We start from the raw sequence: 20,358 nt of genomic DNA, 5'->3' as shown, positions 1-20,358 counted from the left end.
TTTGCCCATAGCAGTAAATAGCCCTCAGTAACAGGGACGACTACCCTAGATCTGCAAGAGAGAGTGTGTAGGGCGAAACAACCAGAAAGCTTCTGTGGCAGATTGGCTGTCCTCAAACTACTGTCCTACACAGAAGCCCACAGGCAGTGCAGCCACTGAACCTACCTACTCATAGGCAAACCTCAGCAAGCTAAAGACTCACCTCTCCAAGCTTAAACGTTACCCATGCTTTGATCTTGGCAGCTTTCTCTTGAACAATTTTGGCTTCCTCAGTTCTCAATAGTTTCTGTGCCAAAAAAAAGATTAGATACATCAGGAGCGTACAACTGTTCTCAGTAAGTTACTGCATCAGGAGTGACTTAAATATTGAAGCTTCTATTCCAGACGTAAGAATCCAGACTGCTACTTGATATTATTACTTAGCTGGCCTCTGAAAAAAATTGATCTCTAAGTTGTCTTAGAGTAAATTTCAGAGGGTTGTTTAAAGAGTTTATTGTAGAATAGCAAAATACAGCTCAGGTAATGATTGCCCACCTGCCACAGTTTCTTTTGAGTATAGTCCGCAACTTTTCCTAGGTGTTTTAGGTATTTTTGGAATGTTGCTGTTGAGTGTCTGTAGTGTTCCCTCAGCCTACACTTACACATATGGTTGGCTGAAGCTATTAAGAATTAAGCAGTGTCTGTGACTGATTTATAGAACACTGATAATCCCAAGCAAAAAGGATTCAATCACTGCAAGCACAGGTGTATGTAGAGGGTAGAATTTAAAGGTGAGGGAGATGGAAACCAACACCAACAATGTATTTAGCACACACAATGTTCTCATTGAGAAATTAAAAAAACAAAAACAAAAACAAAAACAAAAAACACCAAAAATAAATATAGCAGACTTGGAATTAAAAAAAGGTACAAAAATTGACTTTGAAACACTAAGACCTGCTAGGAGGTTTTGAGATGGTGTAAGTGGTTGTGTGTTTACGTATTCATTAAAACAGGTTCTAGTTCACACAAAAGTGTTATGGGAATATTCTTGATTTGCACTATGAGCATTCCTCCCCCCCCCCCCCCAACCCCCCGAGTATCTGCTGGGCCAATATTGCTATGACATAATTTTTGCAGCTGTGTTTTTGCAGCTGCATTGTTCTCCTCTTCTGGGAATTTCCTTTAAAAGATGCTGGATTGATACCACAACCACCTGAAGCCTTCTGTTCATCTGCTGTGTGGATTCATCATAAGCAATGTCACTTAAAGGTCTGTCTACAAAGTGGTTTAAACAGCTACAAGGATAAATCAGTCCCAGGAAGGAGGGAAGGAAGGCAGATATACTCTGTATGGCACATTCAGCCCTAGTTTCTCTGATTAAATGGACAACAGTAATACCTTCTGATAGCAGTTGATAGTTTCCCTGCTAAAAATATGATGTGAACACGTATCAGTAATTATGACAATAAAAATGTCAGTGCTTCACTCCACTTCCCCCCACCTCCCACATTTAAGCTTTCCAAACTGAGGAGTGTAAGTTGACTTAATGAATACCATATAAATACACAATAGCAGGAAATTCTCCACATCTTCACAACTCTTAATAACTACATGCTACTCACCACAAATGTACATTTAAAAACACCTATTCAAATATGTTTGCTGACTTTAAAATAGACCTTGACAACATTATGGATAGCAGTAACATTTTTAGTTGAGCATAATAAAATAAAAGTAATCAAATCTGATGCTTTAAAAGGAGGACTTACTTAGCTTTCATCCTTGAATATGTCTCTGTATGTTCCTAATCATCAGGTACCAGCCTTTGGTGGAGTCAGAATATTAGCTGTGCCTACTATTAGAATATTAGATGTTCTCACTATGGTCTGACATAAACTGGCACATATAATGTATGTATCATAGCCCTCTCAATATCCACCACATGGGTAATGCCTTTGAATCCCTAATGACCTGGACTTGTCTCAGATCAAAGACCAAAAGGTAAAAAGATTCATAATATTGCTATGCTACACAATGAAGTACAATGCCAACATTTTATTCAGGGTCCTAAAGTAGAATAGTGACATGACAACAACATTGTCACAGAGCTTAGCAAGCCCTACCTCTAAGTAGAACGAATTCATTTGGGCACAGCACCTGTAGATGCAGTTATTATGCTTTAAGGTCCAGAAGCAGTCAGAGATTTGCATCCCATGCTATTGCATTGTCCAGACATGACCTCAGTGTTCTCTTCTTAACACTCTGAACTCCATAGTTCTCCCCATCCTACTGAAAACAAATAGGATGCCTACAAGGACCCTTAGTGACCTTCCAGCACTGCCACCATCCTATCCCATTCTGAAACTAAACCAATGACCCCAATAGACTGTACCTTATCTGAAATTTTCAAACTTCAGTTTTCATTTCCCATTTTGCCTCTTGTTGCTAAAATAAGATTTCTACTACCAGAACATTTTCCACACTTGTGTTTGTTGATTTTAATCAAATCACACCTCGCATTTTTGGGTAAATCAGAATTTCTTTCAAATTTGATTGCAAGAGCTGCTTCCATTGTAGCTCCTTCTGAACCCCTTCTTTCTCCTCCAAAATGCAGAAACTTCATCTGCATTCTGCCTGCACAAGGTGCTCTGGGGAACTGACATGAAACCCAGAGTACTACAGACTTAACGCAAGACTTCCACACTACACTTGGTCTGAGTAAGTTCAGACAGCTTACTAATCTATTGTACCCTTGAAATAGGCGACAATTAGTTAAATGTAAAATGTACTCAAATGGCAATATTGTGTATAATCTTAACAAGCTATTTCCATTTAAAAGTAATTCGCTTAACAACATGTAAGGATGCCACATTCCTCATATTACAAAGACCACAGGGCAAGGCCTTTACTAGAGCCAAAATATAAGCCCTGCTGTAGTTGTAGCTCCTTCTTTCCACTAACTGGGAATGGAAGGGACTAAGAACTATCCATACTGGAAACCAGCTGCTCTTTTATAGTGAGGACATCTGACAAGAGATGAACTGCACTAAAGGATTGCTTAAGACTGGGAAAAATCTCCTCCCAGGAAGTAGCATATATGGAGTCAGAGATGGGCTACATAATGTTTTTTCAGAACAATCTATATGCTAGGAAGCCAGAGAAATACTGTGACCAGACTCTAGCATTACTCCAGTCAGGGTCTCAACACTGACTCAACACCAACATAAGGAGGTCCTTTAAGGACACTGACCAACCTAATATAATGAAGAGAAAAGGGCTACTGAGGCTGAATGCATGTTTTTGTCTAGAAAGAGCAAGGAATGAGAGAATCTTGCACTGAACGGGGCATAATTTTACAGCTGGTCTGAAGGCAACTGGGAGACTAATATGTAATGAAGACAATAATCCATACCTTTGAGACATACATTACAGAGTCCCTCCAACTCATGAAAGCTACAGGTCTCCCTGTAGAAAACAGCTTTACCTGTTTCGCTAGCTGTGTCTCCAATCTGTTGATCTGATCTTCCTTTCCTTGCAATGTGCCCATCAGCTCCTGGTACTTCCTGTGCAAAGAGCTGTCTGATTCTCCAGTCTTCAAGTTAGCTAGTTTTATATTCTGTTCCATAACTCTGACCTGTGATGACAATCAGAGGGAGATTAAAAAAAAACAGAACAATGCAAATGAAGGAGCTACTTGTTTAGTGGTAAGACACTAACTAAGAGCATTTGTGCGTTTCATATTCTTGGGGTTGGGAAAGGAAGAAAAAAGAAACCCTTTAGGTTACAGTTTATAGCTGTATTTGTGAAAAGAACACTGTCCATTTGTTAGTAATGCTGAAGCAGTAACAGATGCAAACTGAACCATGAACACCTAACCACGCTGTGAATTGTGAAATATTTACATGCTATTAGTTAAATACAGGCACTATAGTCTACACAGACATATGTGCAAGGAACATCACATTTTCCTCCTCGTAATACAGCGATCAGCTTTTTGCCACATTCATTACCAAGGTATACACCACAAAACCCCGGCAATTTCCCTCAGATCAAGATTTTTATAAGGAAGCATGCTACAGAGTGCCTTCCTCCTCCTTTTCCCAGCTTAGAAAATAGTTTGGCAACTCCTAGCTTTCTGACAGGCGTTTTCTCAAGATCTGCTAAGGAGTTACCATGCCAGATTTTTCGGAAGCTTTGCCTGCCTTTGAGCTCTTACTACTGCCAATGTTTGTTCAACTCAGCTGGAGAATCACCAGTGTAATGCTCCCTCAATGTAGACAAAGTTTCAGTGCACTAAAATCTAGCTGCTGCTAATGCTTTTGGGTTTTTTAGCAGATGTTGTAAAACCTCTGCTTTCTTCAAAACCCATGCCTCTTGATATGTCAGCCTGTTTTATTGTTACCTCATCCTATTGCAACAGATTACAAGACTTCTTTTCTAAGGATTAATGGAATTCCATCAACTTAACTCAAAACTGCTAATTGCACCATTTGGTGATGGCAAAATATCTGGTTCCAACAGATCCCAGAGAGACTCAACCAGTAAAGAAACCAACTCCAGATACCATTAATTTGGCTTGAGTTTAGAACCAGGAAGTCAGAGTGCAGGCAATGATCTGAACCCTTCACAGTCTGTGCAAGAGAGTTACTCATGCTTTGTTGAGCAGCCTACACTTCATACTTGCAGAAGCTGTGTTTTGTCCTGCTGTCTGCCTGCATTAGGCAGAGAAGCAAACTGCCTCTTCCTCATACTGAACCAGAAAGGTAGGCGCCCAACATCCGAGCCAGAAAACTAAGCCTGCTGAGTCGGATGTGTTTTCATTGGAGTTTAGGGTGATTATAGTAAAAAGAAATGGCCCCTCCTTTCTGTCTGATGCCCAAATGCTGACTCTGTACTAGAGGCTCAGAGAGGGGACTGCAAACATGTGATTTCCTTAATTGAGCTTGGCAGCTACAGGGAGCCCATTGAATTAACAAATCCAACTCCCCAGGCTCCTGGAGAGAAAGATAACAAGGGATTTTGCACTTGATGTGGAGCCTTCTCATTTGTCAGCTGCTTCTCGTTCACAGTGAATATACTTTTAGTGAAAGGGAACAGTCCTATTCCTACGCTGTCACTTCTTCAGGCTGTCAGACAGCAATGAAGTACTTCTCTAGGAGCACTTTCTTCGGATGTGGATAAGGCTGCTGGAAAGGCAAACTTTGAGGGCTGCTAGTCTTTAGAACTTGCCAACACATGGCTGCAGAACTGCTGGTGGCAGATTAGTGAAGGCAAACCTCACTTCTGCTGGTGGCAGGTGAGTGAAAGCAACCCTCATTTTTCCTACACCTTCCCAGCAAAGTTCTTTTCTTGCCCATTCTTAGGCCTGAATTGGCCTTGCTCTACATCTACTCCATCTTGTAATTGCATCTTACTATATCATGGATAGCCTACTCCTGTCATTGAGACATCTGCTAGTATGAAACCTTCTTCATTGGTCTGTGGCAATATCTTCATTTCCTGATGATGGTGTCACAATGACAATGTTACCTTTGCCTGTCCTGGCTGGGTGTGGACTTACTGATATCACTCTCAATAACAACTTTCGTTCTTGACTGGCAGTTGCTGATCTAGCATAGAGACCAACAGCACAGTGCCTAGCATCTTTCCTATATTTAAGCTGGTCAGAAAAAAATCTTGATGTCAGTATGAAACTGGCATGGAATAGTGCATTCTGCAGACAGAATACCTTACCAGGTACTTCAAGTTCTTGGTTCCTAGGCAGTATGATTCCCTGTGCTTATAACACTGCCTATTTAGTCCTTCACTACTGAAGTGATCTTTGACAGCCATTCTTTGCCATCTTGCATGGCTTTTACTTCCACACTGAAATCTGTGGCTCAGTGCTCAGCCCTGCAGCTCTTGCCCAGTTGAAGAGAGCTGGCTCATCTCAAACCTTCCCTTCAGCTTAGAACATCTGTCCCTCCTGGCTCTTTTGTTTTTATAATACTCCTCACAGTGCACATTGTAACTTTCCCAAAGGTCTATTATTCTTTATAGCTTGTTCACAAGCTGAAGTCTCTATCTCTCCTCCCTTGTCCATTATTCAAGAAGCATAGAAGGACTAGCTTAGACAATATACCTATTTTTTAGATGGTTACAGTAATATGCATTGTATCCAGCTCTTACTGTCTTTCTCCATAGGGTCCTGAAGCCAGAGCAGTAGTTATGAAAAGTACAAAACAACTGATAGACTTTGCAGATACTCCCTTTCACAGAACCTTCTCCACTTGTAGACAAGTCCTTACCAGTACTCTTTAAGTTTTGGGTTTTTTTCCTAAGGACCTACCAGGCAGCTCTACCCCTGTGCTTTAATCCTGAGGTCCAATATCCACTTGCTTTACCATAACTGAGCACGTATATCACGGATGACAGGGCTAAATGCTGTTGAGAGGCAAATACAAACTGCTGGTTTTCACTTAGGGTTGAACATATTTAGGCACCTGTTAATAGCTCAAGCTTAAAAACTGTGAAGGAGACCAGAAAAATCAATTTACCACTGTAAATCAATGTTTTCCTAGCAGGGCACAGCACTGCAGAGTGCTGTCTGCATGCTAGACTGGAGAGAATTCAGAGTAAGCTACTGCTGGGCTTGTACCAAAGAAACCATAAGAGAATCTCTTACCTGTTTCTCCGCATCCTCAGCTCTTTGTTCTGCTTCTACCACTCTCTGTTCCAATTCCTGCATCTTCAGAGCCAGAAGAGGAGGGGAAAGGTGGGAAGAAAGAAAAGAAATTAACATCACCTGGAAATTCACCAGTTTTACTCAGGAGTCTTCCATTTCTTGTGCAGGTCTACAGATCTTTGGCATCTTTAGGGTTAAATGGACAGCTTTGACCAGGGGGAATTAAAAAAACCCAATAAATTCCTTTGCCCTTTTCTAGCCTTCTGCCCTACTTTGAATTTACCAGAACTGTTTTCTCGTTAGTGAGCCTCATCATTCATTACATGGGTCAGAGGAACAGTCTTGACCTCATCTCTACAATTTACACACCAAGGGTCCCTTGTAGAAGCCTGTCTACAGCACACTGTCCTTTCTTGGGTTTATTTCAGCTAGGATTCATTCACAATGGTAAATAAAAATGACTACATTTTAGAAAGCTCACTGCACGTTCCTTTTGATGTCACATTACAATCAATGAATATTTCCCTTTGGCTTCAAAACACCACAGATTCATAACTGACAAGATAAATAATGATCTTAGGTTTTCTATGCTTCTTTTAATTTTAAAGAGCTTTGCAAACTGACAATTCTGTGATTCTCTATTGGAGCACTGATGCTATTGAAGTCAAAGGATATTGAACAGAATTTTACCTAAATGTATATGAATTGCCTCATTCCCACTGAAATGCAGGTGTACCTGGGGTTCCTCTAACAACTTACTACTAGAGCCCAGTCTGTTTTATTTTTTAAACAGCAACTAAGGATCTCATTCAGTACTTGCAATGTGTCCTTGGTTCATCTTCCACTACTTGACCTTCTTCAATGGGACTCAGATTTAAGTCCAGTACTACGAAACCAGTGACAGTAACTTTCATCCACTAAGGTGCAACATCTAAGGAATGCTCCACAGAGTTTCCAGCATTTACTTGTGTTTTTTCTAATGAAGGAATGACATAGAATCAGCTTCAGAAAATTAAAAAAATCATGCTGCAAGCAGAAAACAAATCATAGAATAGTAGAATAGTTAGTGTTAGAAAGGACCTTAAAATCATCTAGTTCCAAGCCCTCTGCCATGGGCAGGGACACCACACAATAAACCATGTCGCCCAAGGCTCTGTCCAACCTGGCCTTGAACACTGTCAGGGGTGGAGCATTCACAACTTCCTTTGGCACCCTGTTCAGTGCCTCACCACCCTCACAGTAAAGAACTTCTTCCTTATAGCCAATCTAAACTCCCCCTGTTAAATTTTGAACCCATTACCCCTTATCCTATCACTACAGTCCCTAATGAAAAGCTCATCTCCAGCATCCTTGTAGGCCCCCTTCAGATACTGGAAGGCTGCTATGAGATGGTAACAAGACAACTCTCCTTTTCATACATACACATTGATCATAAGAGCAGACTGACACCTATCAACAAACATATCAAGAAGGTATATATATGTAGACAGCTCAACGGTCATATAACTTAAAAGGCCATGCCATAACAAATTCAAACCATGAAGATCAGAAAGTGCCACATTTAGCATGATACCTCTTCAGGTTTGCCTTTTCAGTGAAGTAATCAAGGACATTACAGTCTATGGAGCTTAATATCAAGAACATTTCTTTGGCAGAGGAACAGAGAGATTCCACAGGATATTGCACAGCCAGCCAAAGCTGCTCTGACCTAAGGCCTGAGAGTTTCTGAGTCTTGGTAGAGACTGAACTCAAGGCAATGTAACACCAATAGCAGTGGTCTGGGTTATGACACGAGTGTGTGTCCATTAGGAACAGAGATCTACCCATGCATTTATCTAGTAGTCTCTGGACAATCATCACTATAGACAGGCAGCAGCCAAATACATTGGTGAAAGACAGATGCTAAGTGGAGCCCAAAGACTATCCTCTTAGACTAATAATCTAATCCTCCACAAGGTGGGTGATTTTCATTGAAAGACTCAGGTTATTTTAAGAAGGCAACACTGTTCTGACTGAAAAACACCTTGTTGTCCCAGCCTCACGACAGTCTGCTTTGCATTGCTAGCAGTCCTGGACCCTGATCAGGACAAAGAATGCATGTTGGGGCCATTCCTGATCACTTAAGAGTTATGAAATTTCTTGTGCAAGCAGGGTGACCTGGCTAAGTTCCAGTCAAATCAATTACTTTTGTCACCCTGATTCCCTCTGTAGCCTTAAATGAACTTGCACTTTTCTTAACTTCCTGTACTACATTGTTGGGTTGTCCTGCTATGAACTGTTAAATAACTCCTGTGTTTCTCATGTGCACAAAATGATTACTTCACCTATCCCTGGTGTCAGCTATCTCACTGGAGCGCATTCAGATTTAATACATCCATGGTTGTAAGGCTCTTTCAAATCCCTCAGTGAATTAATAATGATGCTTGGTATTTACATGGGTCCTTTCATTCGAAATGCTTTATAATTTGACAAACGTTACTAAGCAACTTGACCCAGGTCACATAAAACTTAGTGACCAAGCCAACTTCTAGTAACTCTTCTCCCAAACATTAGCCCAGAGAGCTTGTATGGAGAGTAACAGACCCAGTTGTATAGCCGTGCTTGCATGAGCCAAAGGAGGCTCTTTCCAAATATTCATTGTTTACTATTGAAGTAAGACAGAAGCAGGTTGAAAGTTACCCAGATGGTCCTTCTAAAAGCTGCAAAAGACCCTCCTATCAATCATTGACAGAGGCTTTCCCTCTCCTAATGGCTCAGAATATGCTGAATAAAACTGAGTCAAAAAAGTTCCTGCATGTCTCAGCCTCATTTTCGTCCTGTTGTTTCCTTCCAGAGCTCACTCCTAACCAGGTCAACTTGCTGCCAGGGCAACAGCCTGCTATGTCACTCACCGAGAGGAGTATCCCTTTCTTTGTGTGTGTGTGTACAAGAAAGTCAGAATAGAAACAACTGCATGTTTCCAAAGAGACCAGATCCCTGCTGATGTCTACAACAAGGCAAGACCCAGGTGTCTCATACGCTGCAGGGGCCCAGCAGGATGGCAGAGCTTTGTCTTGGAGGCCAGCGGATGGGGTCCCTTTGCTGCACCGACCTGCAGTCAGGCTCTGCACAGCTTGGGCAGCACTGGTTGATAGCTACGACTGGGCTACTGACATGGAAGTTCACACCATGTGAATTAGGGCACTGGCAGTTAAACCAACGGGTTTTAAATTCCTCATGTTCTGAACAGTGATCTAGATTATTCAATCTAAGCGGATTTTAAAAATCTGAAGTATTTAAACTGTTAGCACACATTGTACTACCAATGCCAGGCATGAGTGTTTAGGGTATTTTGTGAGTTAAAATAGTAAAATCTGCCTTTTAAATCATAAAGTTAGTTATAAAGATTACTTTAAAATAATGTGGGGGAACAGGTTTCCAGATCTTTCAACCAGTAGCTTCCAGACCCCTGAGACAACCATGCTGGTGAGCAAGTATCATGCTGCTGCTGACACTGCTCTTCACTTTCACTAGCAAAACCAATTTTATTTATTATTGTGATTATTTTATTATTTTCCTGTTGCTGCAAACAATATCAGAGGATCTCAGGGGCAATGCTCACCGCAGGTTGGCAACACAGCTTCAAACTGTGCCCACTTCACATTTTTCACAATCTTTGTCCCTGCCCACTCAAATAACCTTTTTGCAGATGCAGTACTCTTTCAAATAAGTCCAAATATCTTCATTCTCACAGCTAGAACTGTAAGAAAAAATGGAAAAAAAACCCCACAGTTGCTATAAAATCTATGATAAAAATCGCTGGAGTTGACATCACTATGCAGATCACATGCATCTCCTTCAGTTCAGCATCACTGCCCATCTGAGAGGGAGAAGGATGCAGTGCGGGCCAGAGTCCCATTTGCTGCGACTGCTGGGGAGTCCTGTGATGATCAAGGACTAGTGAAGAAGAGTCTGTGAACAAGTCCTTGCACAGCAGTCAGGAACCTGAGTCACAGGACACTTCAACTATAGTGTTCAGCATGAGCACTGTGTGCTCTGGTGCCTCAGGAGAGCCTGCCAGAGATGCCCCAGAGTCCCCAAGGCTCTCCCATTCCCACATGACATTCAGAGTAGGGAACTTCAAACCTGCTAGCTCTTTACCCTTTGAGAAAGCCTAGGACAGTGCTGAACAAGTAGTTACAGAGTAATCTGATCACCGAACCAAGCTGCTCCTTAATCTGAACGAAGGGAACATCACTTTGACTGAATGAATGAAAGGCTGGATTAACAGCAGTCAGGTCCATTCCTTGAGAAGGACCCTGGAGCAGATGAAAATTTCGTTCTCTACCATCACTCACAAACCTTCCTAAAGAGACAGTCAAAAGATCTTTCAAAAGAATAAGAAGATTTTTTTTTTCTTTCCAAAAAGAAAGTTTGGTAGGTGGGTTTGTTTTATGTGGAGGCAGTCAGGAAGTTTCTCAATGCAGAAGTTAATAAAGCACAAGCAAAGTATTGCACATAAGTACTGGTCATCTTCACCAGAGCTGTGCCACATCTACACATGGATTTTTTAATGCACGTTTATCTAAATATACTTTACAACCACTTTCAGTGCTTCCCAAGATAAGTAATCACTAAGGCTCATCTCAGAAGCTACCTTGAAAAGATGAAGAATGTTCTTAGAATTGCATTATTTCTTAAAACATGAATAGTGCAATGAATGTCTCATGCAGTTTAAAGGCATTAGTGGAAACATAACAGTGATGAAAAGCAAGGATGAAGATTGCTCTACTGTGAAGTAGATACAGTTTGGATTTTTTTACATCCAAAATCAACCAACAAGAATATATACATAAAAGTTCCATAATACAAAATAGAGCAGAAGTGAGTTTAGAACATACCTTTCATCAGGTACAGATTAAAAGCATTTGGAATAAACTGCAGACAGTTGTAAAGATTTCAACTTCACTAGCAAACTGTGACTGAAAGAAACTGTTTTCACTTCCCAATAGTAACTGAGTATCTGAGCAACCTTGGACTGACTGTGGTAATGTAAGCCAAATTTTGAAAGAAGGAACCCCACAGCAACCTACAAAGTTGGATTCTATGCAAATTAGAGGTTAATAAAAAAGCTTTAATATAAGTTGAAAAAATAACTGAATTTAAGGTAAAGAAAAAACCTCACCAAAAATATACATCATGATGAAAAAAACCCCACCACAAAAACCCACCAAACCGAACCTACCCAACAAACCCCTCTAAAATCTTTGGCAGTCCTCTCTCTTAGAATTGCAGATGAGTTCAATTAGCACACTTGAAAGAGATTAGTAGGAGATGCCTACAAAACCACAGATGCCATGAAATTTTCCAACATCCAGATCTCAATATCTCAGTCCTGCTTTTCAGCATCCCCAGAGTGTTTTGACTGGATATGCGATGTTATTCTAACACTATGACAGTACACATACCCCTGTCCAGCCTTTTAGCGTTACAGAATAATTTGCACTCCTGTAAGCTTCTCCATTGCCAGCCAAGTCCTGATCCTGCTGGTTTTATCCAAAATATTCACCTTTGCAGCTGCCTCAGTCATTTTAGATATCCAGAATCTTGCTGATACACGCTTTTGCAGCAGAGACCAAGTATATGACATTCCAGTAAACAAGGCCAAATTCTTATTTTCACTAACGCCACTTTACACCACTCCGACAGGCACATTTCTGTATCTCAAGTGATAAGCAGAGTTCAGTGACACGCTGTAATCAAGGAAGGGAGCCTCACTGCAAGTAACAGTTTTATTGGATAGCTCAGCATTTATAGATTTTTTTGCTTTCATGCCATAACTCAGTGCAAACTAGAAGAAGCCATCAGTGCCTCACCTTCTCAGCTAGCAGCTCTCGGATCTTGCTTGCCTGCAAGCGGAATTTGAAGAGCTGGGACTCCAATACAAGGCATCGCTTTTGCCAGTCCACACAGCTGCCATTCTCCACTGTGAGTTCTGCCATTGTGAAGTTAATCATACATTTGGGATGTCGTCTGAGGTGCTCTAAAAATCCTAGAGGAGAAAAGGGGGTGAGGGGAAGTGGTTTTAGACAGGCAAACTTTTCACTCCTTGTGCCCTGTATTCCTTTTTCCATCTTACAGGACTGGTAAGAAAGGCCATTTCCTCTGCAAGCAAAAGATGAAATGGTACAATCCCAAGTTACTGATACTGCCTTTTATCAGAGCTCACTCTTTTAATGGATAGGAGATAAACATTCAAATAAGTTTTCCTCTTTAAAGTGAGAATTTACATCATGCTGTATATTCCACAAGCAGCCTTATTATCACCCTTACAGCCTTGCTCAGCATCTACCTATAGACTAGGACTATTTTTACTCCTGCCTCCTTTGTACTGATATGGCTACAAGCTCTCAAGCCACTAAAACTTCTCAAATGTAATTCAGGTCACAAAACCAATTATTAACTTGGGGCACTAGTGTCTTATCTCACACAGACTGTGTTAAGAGGATGTGATATATGAAGCAACAGTGTTCCCAATCCCTAATTACTTGATACAGTCAGTCCACAATAACAGTAGCTTACCACACTATTTAAACACTTGTTCTGTTAAAAAATAAGGAGATCCCAGACAGGAATAAAAGCTAGGGCTGAACAAGTCATGCAGGTCTACTGAAGTCCTTGTAGACATCAAGAGACACACACAACTCCACAAAGTGGAAAAAGCTGTGGTTTTTTGAAGTTATTTTATTGTCTTACTTAGTAATTGTTTAGACATTTCAGATAACTTGCTATGAGTACAAAGTATGTGACATGAAGGTAGTAGGTGTCCTTAATCAAATTCCAGAATTTCTGAACACTCACAAGGAGGTATATAATATCAACCCAGTGTGTGCAGTCCAGCAGCCAGATGTATTACCCTACCACAACAAATGTTTACAAAACCAGAAGTTATTAGTTCATCAGCTTCATCGAAACACTGATATCTATACTTACTAAAGGAACTTCTCATCCACTCACAGGCAAACCTGGGGCTTTCCTGAACTGGGACCAAAGCAACAGACCAAGACTTGGGAAAGAGTACTGAAGTCACTCCGCCTCATTGCTTTTACATCTGCCTTTTGCAGGGTAGAAAAGCTTAAGGTGTTCCTCTAGTTGTACCCACTTGCCAGGATAACTGGCTCATATTTTGCCTAAGAGACCTGATATTCAAGTTACCCTTAGTATAACACACATAGCAGTGTAAGTATACCTAACACAGCAAGCCACTCTAAGCAGATATACCCCTGATGTTCTGAATTAAGGAAGACGTGTTGTATCCTTTAGCTACAAACACTACCTGCGAGTTATCTTATATACAGGTTTCTCTCTTCAGTAATAGAAAGTCTACCAGGCATCAAGTTGCCTGCCTTTCCAGTTGATGTATGAAATACTATTCCAGGTCAGAAAGTAGGTTTAAGTAAAACAAGGAAAAGGCACACTCATGTCCATGCTGAATACACTCCGAGATAGCAAGGAAGACCAGTATTTCACAAGCAGCACACTTACTGCTTTACAGAAACACATGGACCAACTTTTACAACAGCCTAGTCCAGCACATTGATCAAAACTTTAGACCTAGCTCCTTGCCAGGTATTGACAGGCACACTTCACAATAACACTGTAGGGTTTCCCTCTAATATAGTGTGATCAGTCCTTCTCCAAGCCAAAAGAGTGTACTAAGTCATGATCCTACAACACCCTAAGCTTGCTTATAGCTAACCCTGTCCCAGACATAATTCAACTCTCAAATTAAATTCTGTTCTCTTTCAGACAGGTATAAAGATACTTTAGTCTTTATACATAGTTTAAGTCCAATGAGGACATATGAACAATTGGGATAAACTCTAATTGCACAAAGAAAAATGAATCTGATTTACCACACAGCCTATGCCAGAGCAAAAGTAATTTCCTCAGATAGTCCATAACTTCTGATTGAACTAAAATACCCTGTTCTGAATAGGAAATCTAAGACTGTAGATAACTTGAATCATTAAGTCTTCTTCCTTCTCACTGCAAATAACTGTGTCTCATAATCCCTTTCATAAATGAACACAGCCCTTCCCCAAAACCATGGAGGCAGTTTTGCTCCCACTACTCCTGTTGTTCTAGAACCTCACCCCTCTAATAAGCTGCCTTCTAATTACCAGCATAAATATAATAACAACCAGCTTGTATCTGTTCATTCTTGTAGATTACTGCCCTTAAGCTTAACTAGTTTTTCCCCCTTCCCTCCTATTTATCCCTTGATATACTTATAAATATCAAAAGCTTCTCTCTAAAATCCTCATTTTGCAAGGCTAGAGATAAGGGCCTCTTTTAGTCTCACGAGAAAAGGTCACTACTCTCCTTTTGCACCTGTTCCAGCTTAGAAAAGTTGGATCCTATCTTTTTTACTCTCATCCATAGACATGGGTGACCACAACTGCATCTGAAAGGCAGGATGCAGCTTCATCAAAACCTTGTGTAAAGGCATTTAATACTTCTCACTCTTCTAGGGAATACCTCACCTGACTGCATTTGCCTTTCTTAGAACCACATTACATTTATGGTTGACATTCACAGACAAGCCAACACAGGTTTTAACTTTGCAAATGTCAGGCATGGAAGTGCAGGGGGCCCATTACAATGATACTGGAATAGATTAATAAAGAACAGGTGTGTGCCAGATCTCCACAAGATCAAGAATATCCGTACTACAGGCCACTGCAAAATTTAGCAGGCCCATGGTTGCCCTGAAATCGATTAGCATATCCACATCTTTTCCTCCACTGCTGTTCCTAACTAGTGTTCTTCCAGCTTGTGCCCACTTTATTACTATTTCAAAGGTGTGATTTTACTTTGTGTCAATACTAATCATTACTAATTCTGCAGGTCAGCCAACTTTCCCAGAAAAATCACAGAATACCAGGCTGGAAGGGCCTCAGGGATCATCCAGTCCAACTTTTCTTAGCAAAGCATGATCTAGACTAGATGGCCCAGCACCTATGCATCCAAATCTTAAAAGGGTCCATCACTTCCCTGGGGAGATTATCCCTACAGCTGATTGCAAAATATCTACCTATAGAAAATACCTACCTTATAACAGACTCCTCCCCCACCCTTCAGCACAGCGTTGTCACATTCTTTTTTGTAATTTGTCTACCTTATCACTCTTCCATTAATTCCCAGCTCTTCCACTTAAGCTAATAACTTCCCTGTGTGTCATTATATCAGTTGATTTCTGAAGGCCAGAGATTACAATTATAGCTTTTCCTCTCTCTAGTAAAACTTCACCCTTTTTTCAGAGAGGATATTTTATCACAATGGCTCATGTTTACCCATGACAACTTTATTTACAATTTAAAATTTATTCCAAATTTTTATTTACTGTTAAATGCATCATTTATTCTCACCCATTCTTCTGAACAACTGTACTTTATGAATTACAGTATCAACTTTATTTTGACAGATTAATTTTAAATCCTTGCTACTGGACCTATCATTTCAATATGCCTTTTTTTGCAATTCTTAACCATCTTAATCCACTAAATTATTTGATCCCCACACCAAACTGGTCCTTTTGTATCAGATAAAATATTTATATGGTTATATACACCATATTTATATGATTATACAAAACTGGTTCTTTTTCCCCCCTTTGGCATATAAAGAAGTTGAGAATCAGACACTTTCAGAATAGTGTATGTATTCTTACTTTAGGAACTTGGAAAATAGGAGGCAGCCACTTTCTTCAAACAAGCTGAGATTTCCAATACTTCATTCTTAAATGCACAGATTCTCTTCTAAAGAACAGCTTGATTTTCAAGTGTCAACCAACTTCCAGTGAAGATAATGGGAGCTACAAAGTCCTTAGAACTTAGGAGGGGGACTAAATGACTGAACCAACTGCTAAATGCAGACATGAGACTTCCACTTTTGACTATATGGAAGTTGAAATCAACAGACAATTCCGACACCAAATGCTATAGTCAAAATAAATACTAATATATTTACTTGGAGTCCCTATATCCAGTTGTAATTCCGATGAACATAAATTTTACACCAGAGTGTCACCACTGGGTTTGGATTTTTCAAGATTTTAGATCTGAATCAGCTTATGTTCCTGATGTTGGTGGATCCAGACTAGAATTCAAAACACTTCAGAAACTTCACATACTTCCACCAAGCCTTCTGAAAACAAAAAGCAATAAATCAACATGAAGACTTTCAGGTGCTGGCACAAATGCAAGCAAAATGTTTGCAGCTTTGTTCATTCAGTGTAAACAACGCAGACAAGTGAAACAGTATTTCTGTATTTCAAATGCCAGTTTCTCCTCAGCTCAGGAATCAGTTTACCCAGGCTGTTACAGAGATTCAATCAGCACAGAAGTGCACCTGCCAGTAAAATGCACCAGACCCTGCCTGAAAACCAGAGCTGAATCTAACTTTCAGCTACCATCTTACTACGAAAGGAATAACTACAAGTGCAATAAACGTAGCATGTGAAAGGAGAGAGATTTCTTCCCATGCCACTGCATCAACACCAAGAGGGTCAGCAGTATGGGTGTTGGTCAAAACTCAGTGTGGAAATATCATACTATTAAGGAACTCACCCCCCGCAGTCACCTCATTTTCCACTTCACAACCACTTTAACACCCAGCTTTTTAACCCTGAGATCACTGGAATTGTTCAGCCACTCGATCATTTGCAGTTCATAAATGCTACCTGGGATGTGCAAGACATGGGGAAAAATCACGTGCTAAACGGGGGGGGGGGGGGGATTAAGAATTCCTCTACATCAGCGCAGGTGACTTGACTAGCAGAAGTGCCAGGAGGTAGGAAGAGGGCGCGTTTTGTCATTCTGCCTCCAGAGGCCTTGCCCACACAGCAGGGAGGCAGAAGAGACTGCAGGACTTGCTCTTGGGCTGCATTCCCCCCCTCCCCCGTGTCGCCGCTCCTCCCCCCACCTCCTCCATGCTGTCTCAGTGACCAAAGTCCCACACCCGCAGGCAAGCAATTTATTTGAAGCAGCAAACCTCGATTATCAGAGATGACACAACATCACCCCGGAACGCGCCAGTCAGCCCCTTGCCGTCACTTGGAAGAAAGAAAAGAGTGGAGAAGAAGGGCTATGACAGCCAGTCCCGCACAGATCGGCCCTCCAGCGCCCACCCCCCTCTTCCCACCCGCGGGCCCTCAGCCGCCACTCCCGGCAGCTAAGAGGGGGATCGGGCCACCTCTCCGCCCGAGTTCACCTTGGCCGGCGAGGGGGATCGGGCCACCTCTCCGCCCGCGTTCACCTTGGCCGGCGAGGGGGTCTCGCCCCGGCGGAGCGGGGCAGTGACAGGCGCAGCCGGCAGTATCCGCGGGTTCCGCAGCTGGAGCGGCAGCAGGGAGACCGGCAGTGCCGGCCCTGACCTCGGGCGGCTGCGCGGTGCTGAGTAGCAGGCAGGTGTCCGGCGAGGCTTCTGTCCCATTCAGCACTTTACCATCCCCGCTCCGTTTAACTTAGAGCGGGGGAGCCCATCTCAAATATCAGAGCCAGCCCTCCCGAGGAGCGCAGGAACTGACATCACCCGCCCCAGGCTTTTAACCCCTTTTCGGGCTCGGCGGCGAGGCAGGTGGGGCAGGCAGCACCCAGCGGGGGATGAGGGACAGGCCCGGGGGAACGGAGTCTTAACCCGCCCTCTGCCGCGGCCGGACCCATCTCTCTCCCCGCCTACCCTGTACGTTCAGGGGCTTCCGCTGAGGCTGGGGTGCGGAGAACGAGCCGCTGCTGACGAGGCATCCTTGGCCGTGCTTCCCGGTGCGCCTGCTAGCTGCCCCCTCCAGTGGGAGCGCTCCTGCTGCCTCTGCGCTGGGCAGCCATCTTGCTCTGCCCAGCGCGTCAGGGCAAAAGTCGAACGGTGTTGGGAGGTCCTGGGTAGAGCACCTGGCAGCTTTAGGCTGCTACCTCGGGCCTCTCAGACGGGCAAGTGTCGGGCCCTTGACTCCTGAGATCCCCCTTGCAGTCATCACCCAGCCTTCAGAACCGGTGTGACCCAAGGCACAACTGTGTTTCCCGTGGAGCAGCCAGGCAGGGAGCTGGCATCCACAGAGCAGTACTGCTCTCACCACCCATCACAGCCTGGAGGAGCTAATGGAGCACCCTTCAGTGGTTGTAGGCAGCCCCCAGCGCATGGGGTTGGTGCCATGATGGACATGAAAACCAGATTAGTGTGATGATGGCTCTCTTGACGAGAGGACACCATCCTACTCGCACATGCTTAGGCCATCTCACACAAGATAGCTCAAACCAACTGGTCTGAGTTTTCAAGCATTTCTAAAGATAGCTGCCAGCACACAACTTTATTGATACCACTTATTGAACTACTTTATGTGCAGCAATCTTTTACATGAATATAAATTTACTTAATAATATATATTACCTGTGTTACTCAAACAGAGCTGGCAGTGTCACTGCCTGGAGAGCCTGGCCACTGGGACTGAGGGTGCTGCCTGCTGCTGCCCTCTGCCCCAGGCCAGTCACTGCCACCTCTGGGCTGGCTGCACCCGCATTCTGTCTCTTAATATCCAACAGACCAGGATGGGCACATGGGAACCAAAGGGACTGGAAACAGAGGGGGGCTGCAGGACCCCAGGGCTTTGGGCCTCAGACCAGCGCGTTTCCAAGAGATCATTCATTCTGGCCCAGGTTTAGCAACTACTTTTTACTTTGTCCATCATCAGGCATGTTACTTCCATCAAAGATACTTTAAGAATTTCCCTATGAGGCTGTCCTCACTGAGGATAACAGCAGTCATGCTGACATGTATCTCCCTGGCCAATTTACATGTGCCCTTTATATGGCCTGCTTTGCCACCATGGAAGGTGGTCTCATCTCCTTGAGAAAGCAAGTGTGGCTTGTTGGGAAGGGATGCACCAAAATGTGCTGTTATAATGAGAGATCCATGAATGCTCTGAAACTGTGCTTTGGCTCCTGTTGAGACTGCCCACATAGAGCAGTATGAATTAAACAGGCTTGCAACAGCCTATGGAAGAAACAGGCAGAAAAACTGAACAAAATTGTCTCCTAGTACTGTAAGCAAGACTCTTCACTAGGCATGGTTAAACAAGATCTTAAATGTGGTTATCTGGCTCACAGATATTGCCTCGTCTGAGATCTGCTGTTTAATAAACTTGTGTTGAAAAATCTTTCTTCACATTGATAGTGTGCTTTCACTGGTGTCTCATCAGAGAAACAGTGAGTAGCAAATCACTTACTATGCACAAATAAAAAGACTGATGTGATTAAGTGGCTAAAATACAGAAATATAACTAAAAACATAAGGCTAAGATTTGGACATGGGAATGGTTAAAGGCAAATGCTGAGCTCTATACCTTGTTATTCAAAGAAGTATTCAGATTTCCAAAGACTCTGTGGACCTTGCAGTTCCATGAAGATTGTTTTGCTTTAGATTTCTCATCTATTACCAGTTTCATGGCAATTTGGCTAAATGACACTGCCTGTTCCTTTCTAGCTAAAAGACAAAGCATATGTTACACAGCTGGTTCAGGCAGAGAGCAGGATAGCACTAGGCAGAGATGGCCAGAGAACCAAGTGGAGACAAGCAAAGAACCCAAAAGAAACAGGTATCTGGCAAGGCACTCTCCCATTTGGCCAGCCCACCAGGGCAGAAATGGAGCTGGTTGCTGGGATGTCACCTAAAGAGAC

General features: G+C 42.5%; 1 protein-coding gene across 5 annotated transcripts in view; it reads right to left on the bottom strand.

The window, feature by feature from the left end:
- Positions 1-19,415, bottom strand: part of PLEKHH1 (pleckstrin homology, MyTH4 and FERM domain containing H1) — a 51,329-nt gene extending 31,914 nt beyond the window's left edge. Inside the window, exons 1-5 of one of the 5 annotated variants that reach the window (XM_061463300.1) lie at positions 19,073-19,415; positions 12,502-12,677; positions 6,647-6,709; positions 3,467-3,616; positions 203-286 (exon numbers count right to left, since the gene is read on the bottom strand). In XM_061463300.1, coding sequence (XP_061319284.1) covers positions 203-286; positions 3,467-3,616; positions 6,647-6,709; positions 12,502-12,642 — 438 coding nt within the window. In that variant the 5' untranslated portion in view covers positions 12,643-12,677; positions 19,073-19,415. Of the gene's footprint in view, positions 1-202; positions 287-3,466; positions 3,617-6,646; positions 6,710-12,501; positions 12,678-17,899; positions 17,905-17,944; positions 18,313-18,367; positions 18,685-19,072 lie in introns of those variants that run through there. The other 4 variants (XM_061463299.1, XM_061463298.1, XM_061463301.1 and 1 more) reach the window with 4 other exon arrangements.
- Between the last annotated feature and the right edge of the window lie 943 nt (positions 19,416-20,358).

This window comes from Pezoporus flaviventris, unplaced genomic scaffold, assembly GCF_033815535.1.
Source record: "Pezoporus flaviventris isolate CSIRO_AGI_PZ_B2104156 unplaced genomic scaffold, CSIRO_AGI_Pfla_v1 ptg000036l, whole genome shotgun sequence".
Taxonomy (NCBI): domain Eukaryota; kingdom Metazoa; phylum Chordata; class Aves; order Psittaciformes; family Psittacidae; genus Pezoporus; species Pezoporus flaviventris.
The sequence above is the reverse complement of the archived record's forward strand: the minus strand, read 5'-3'. Positions and strand labels throughout refer to the sequence as shown.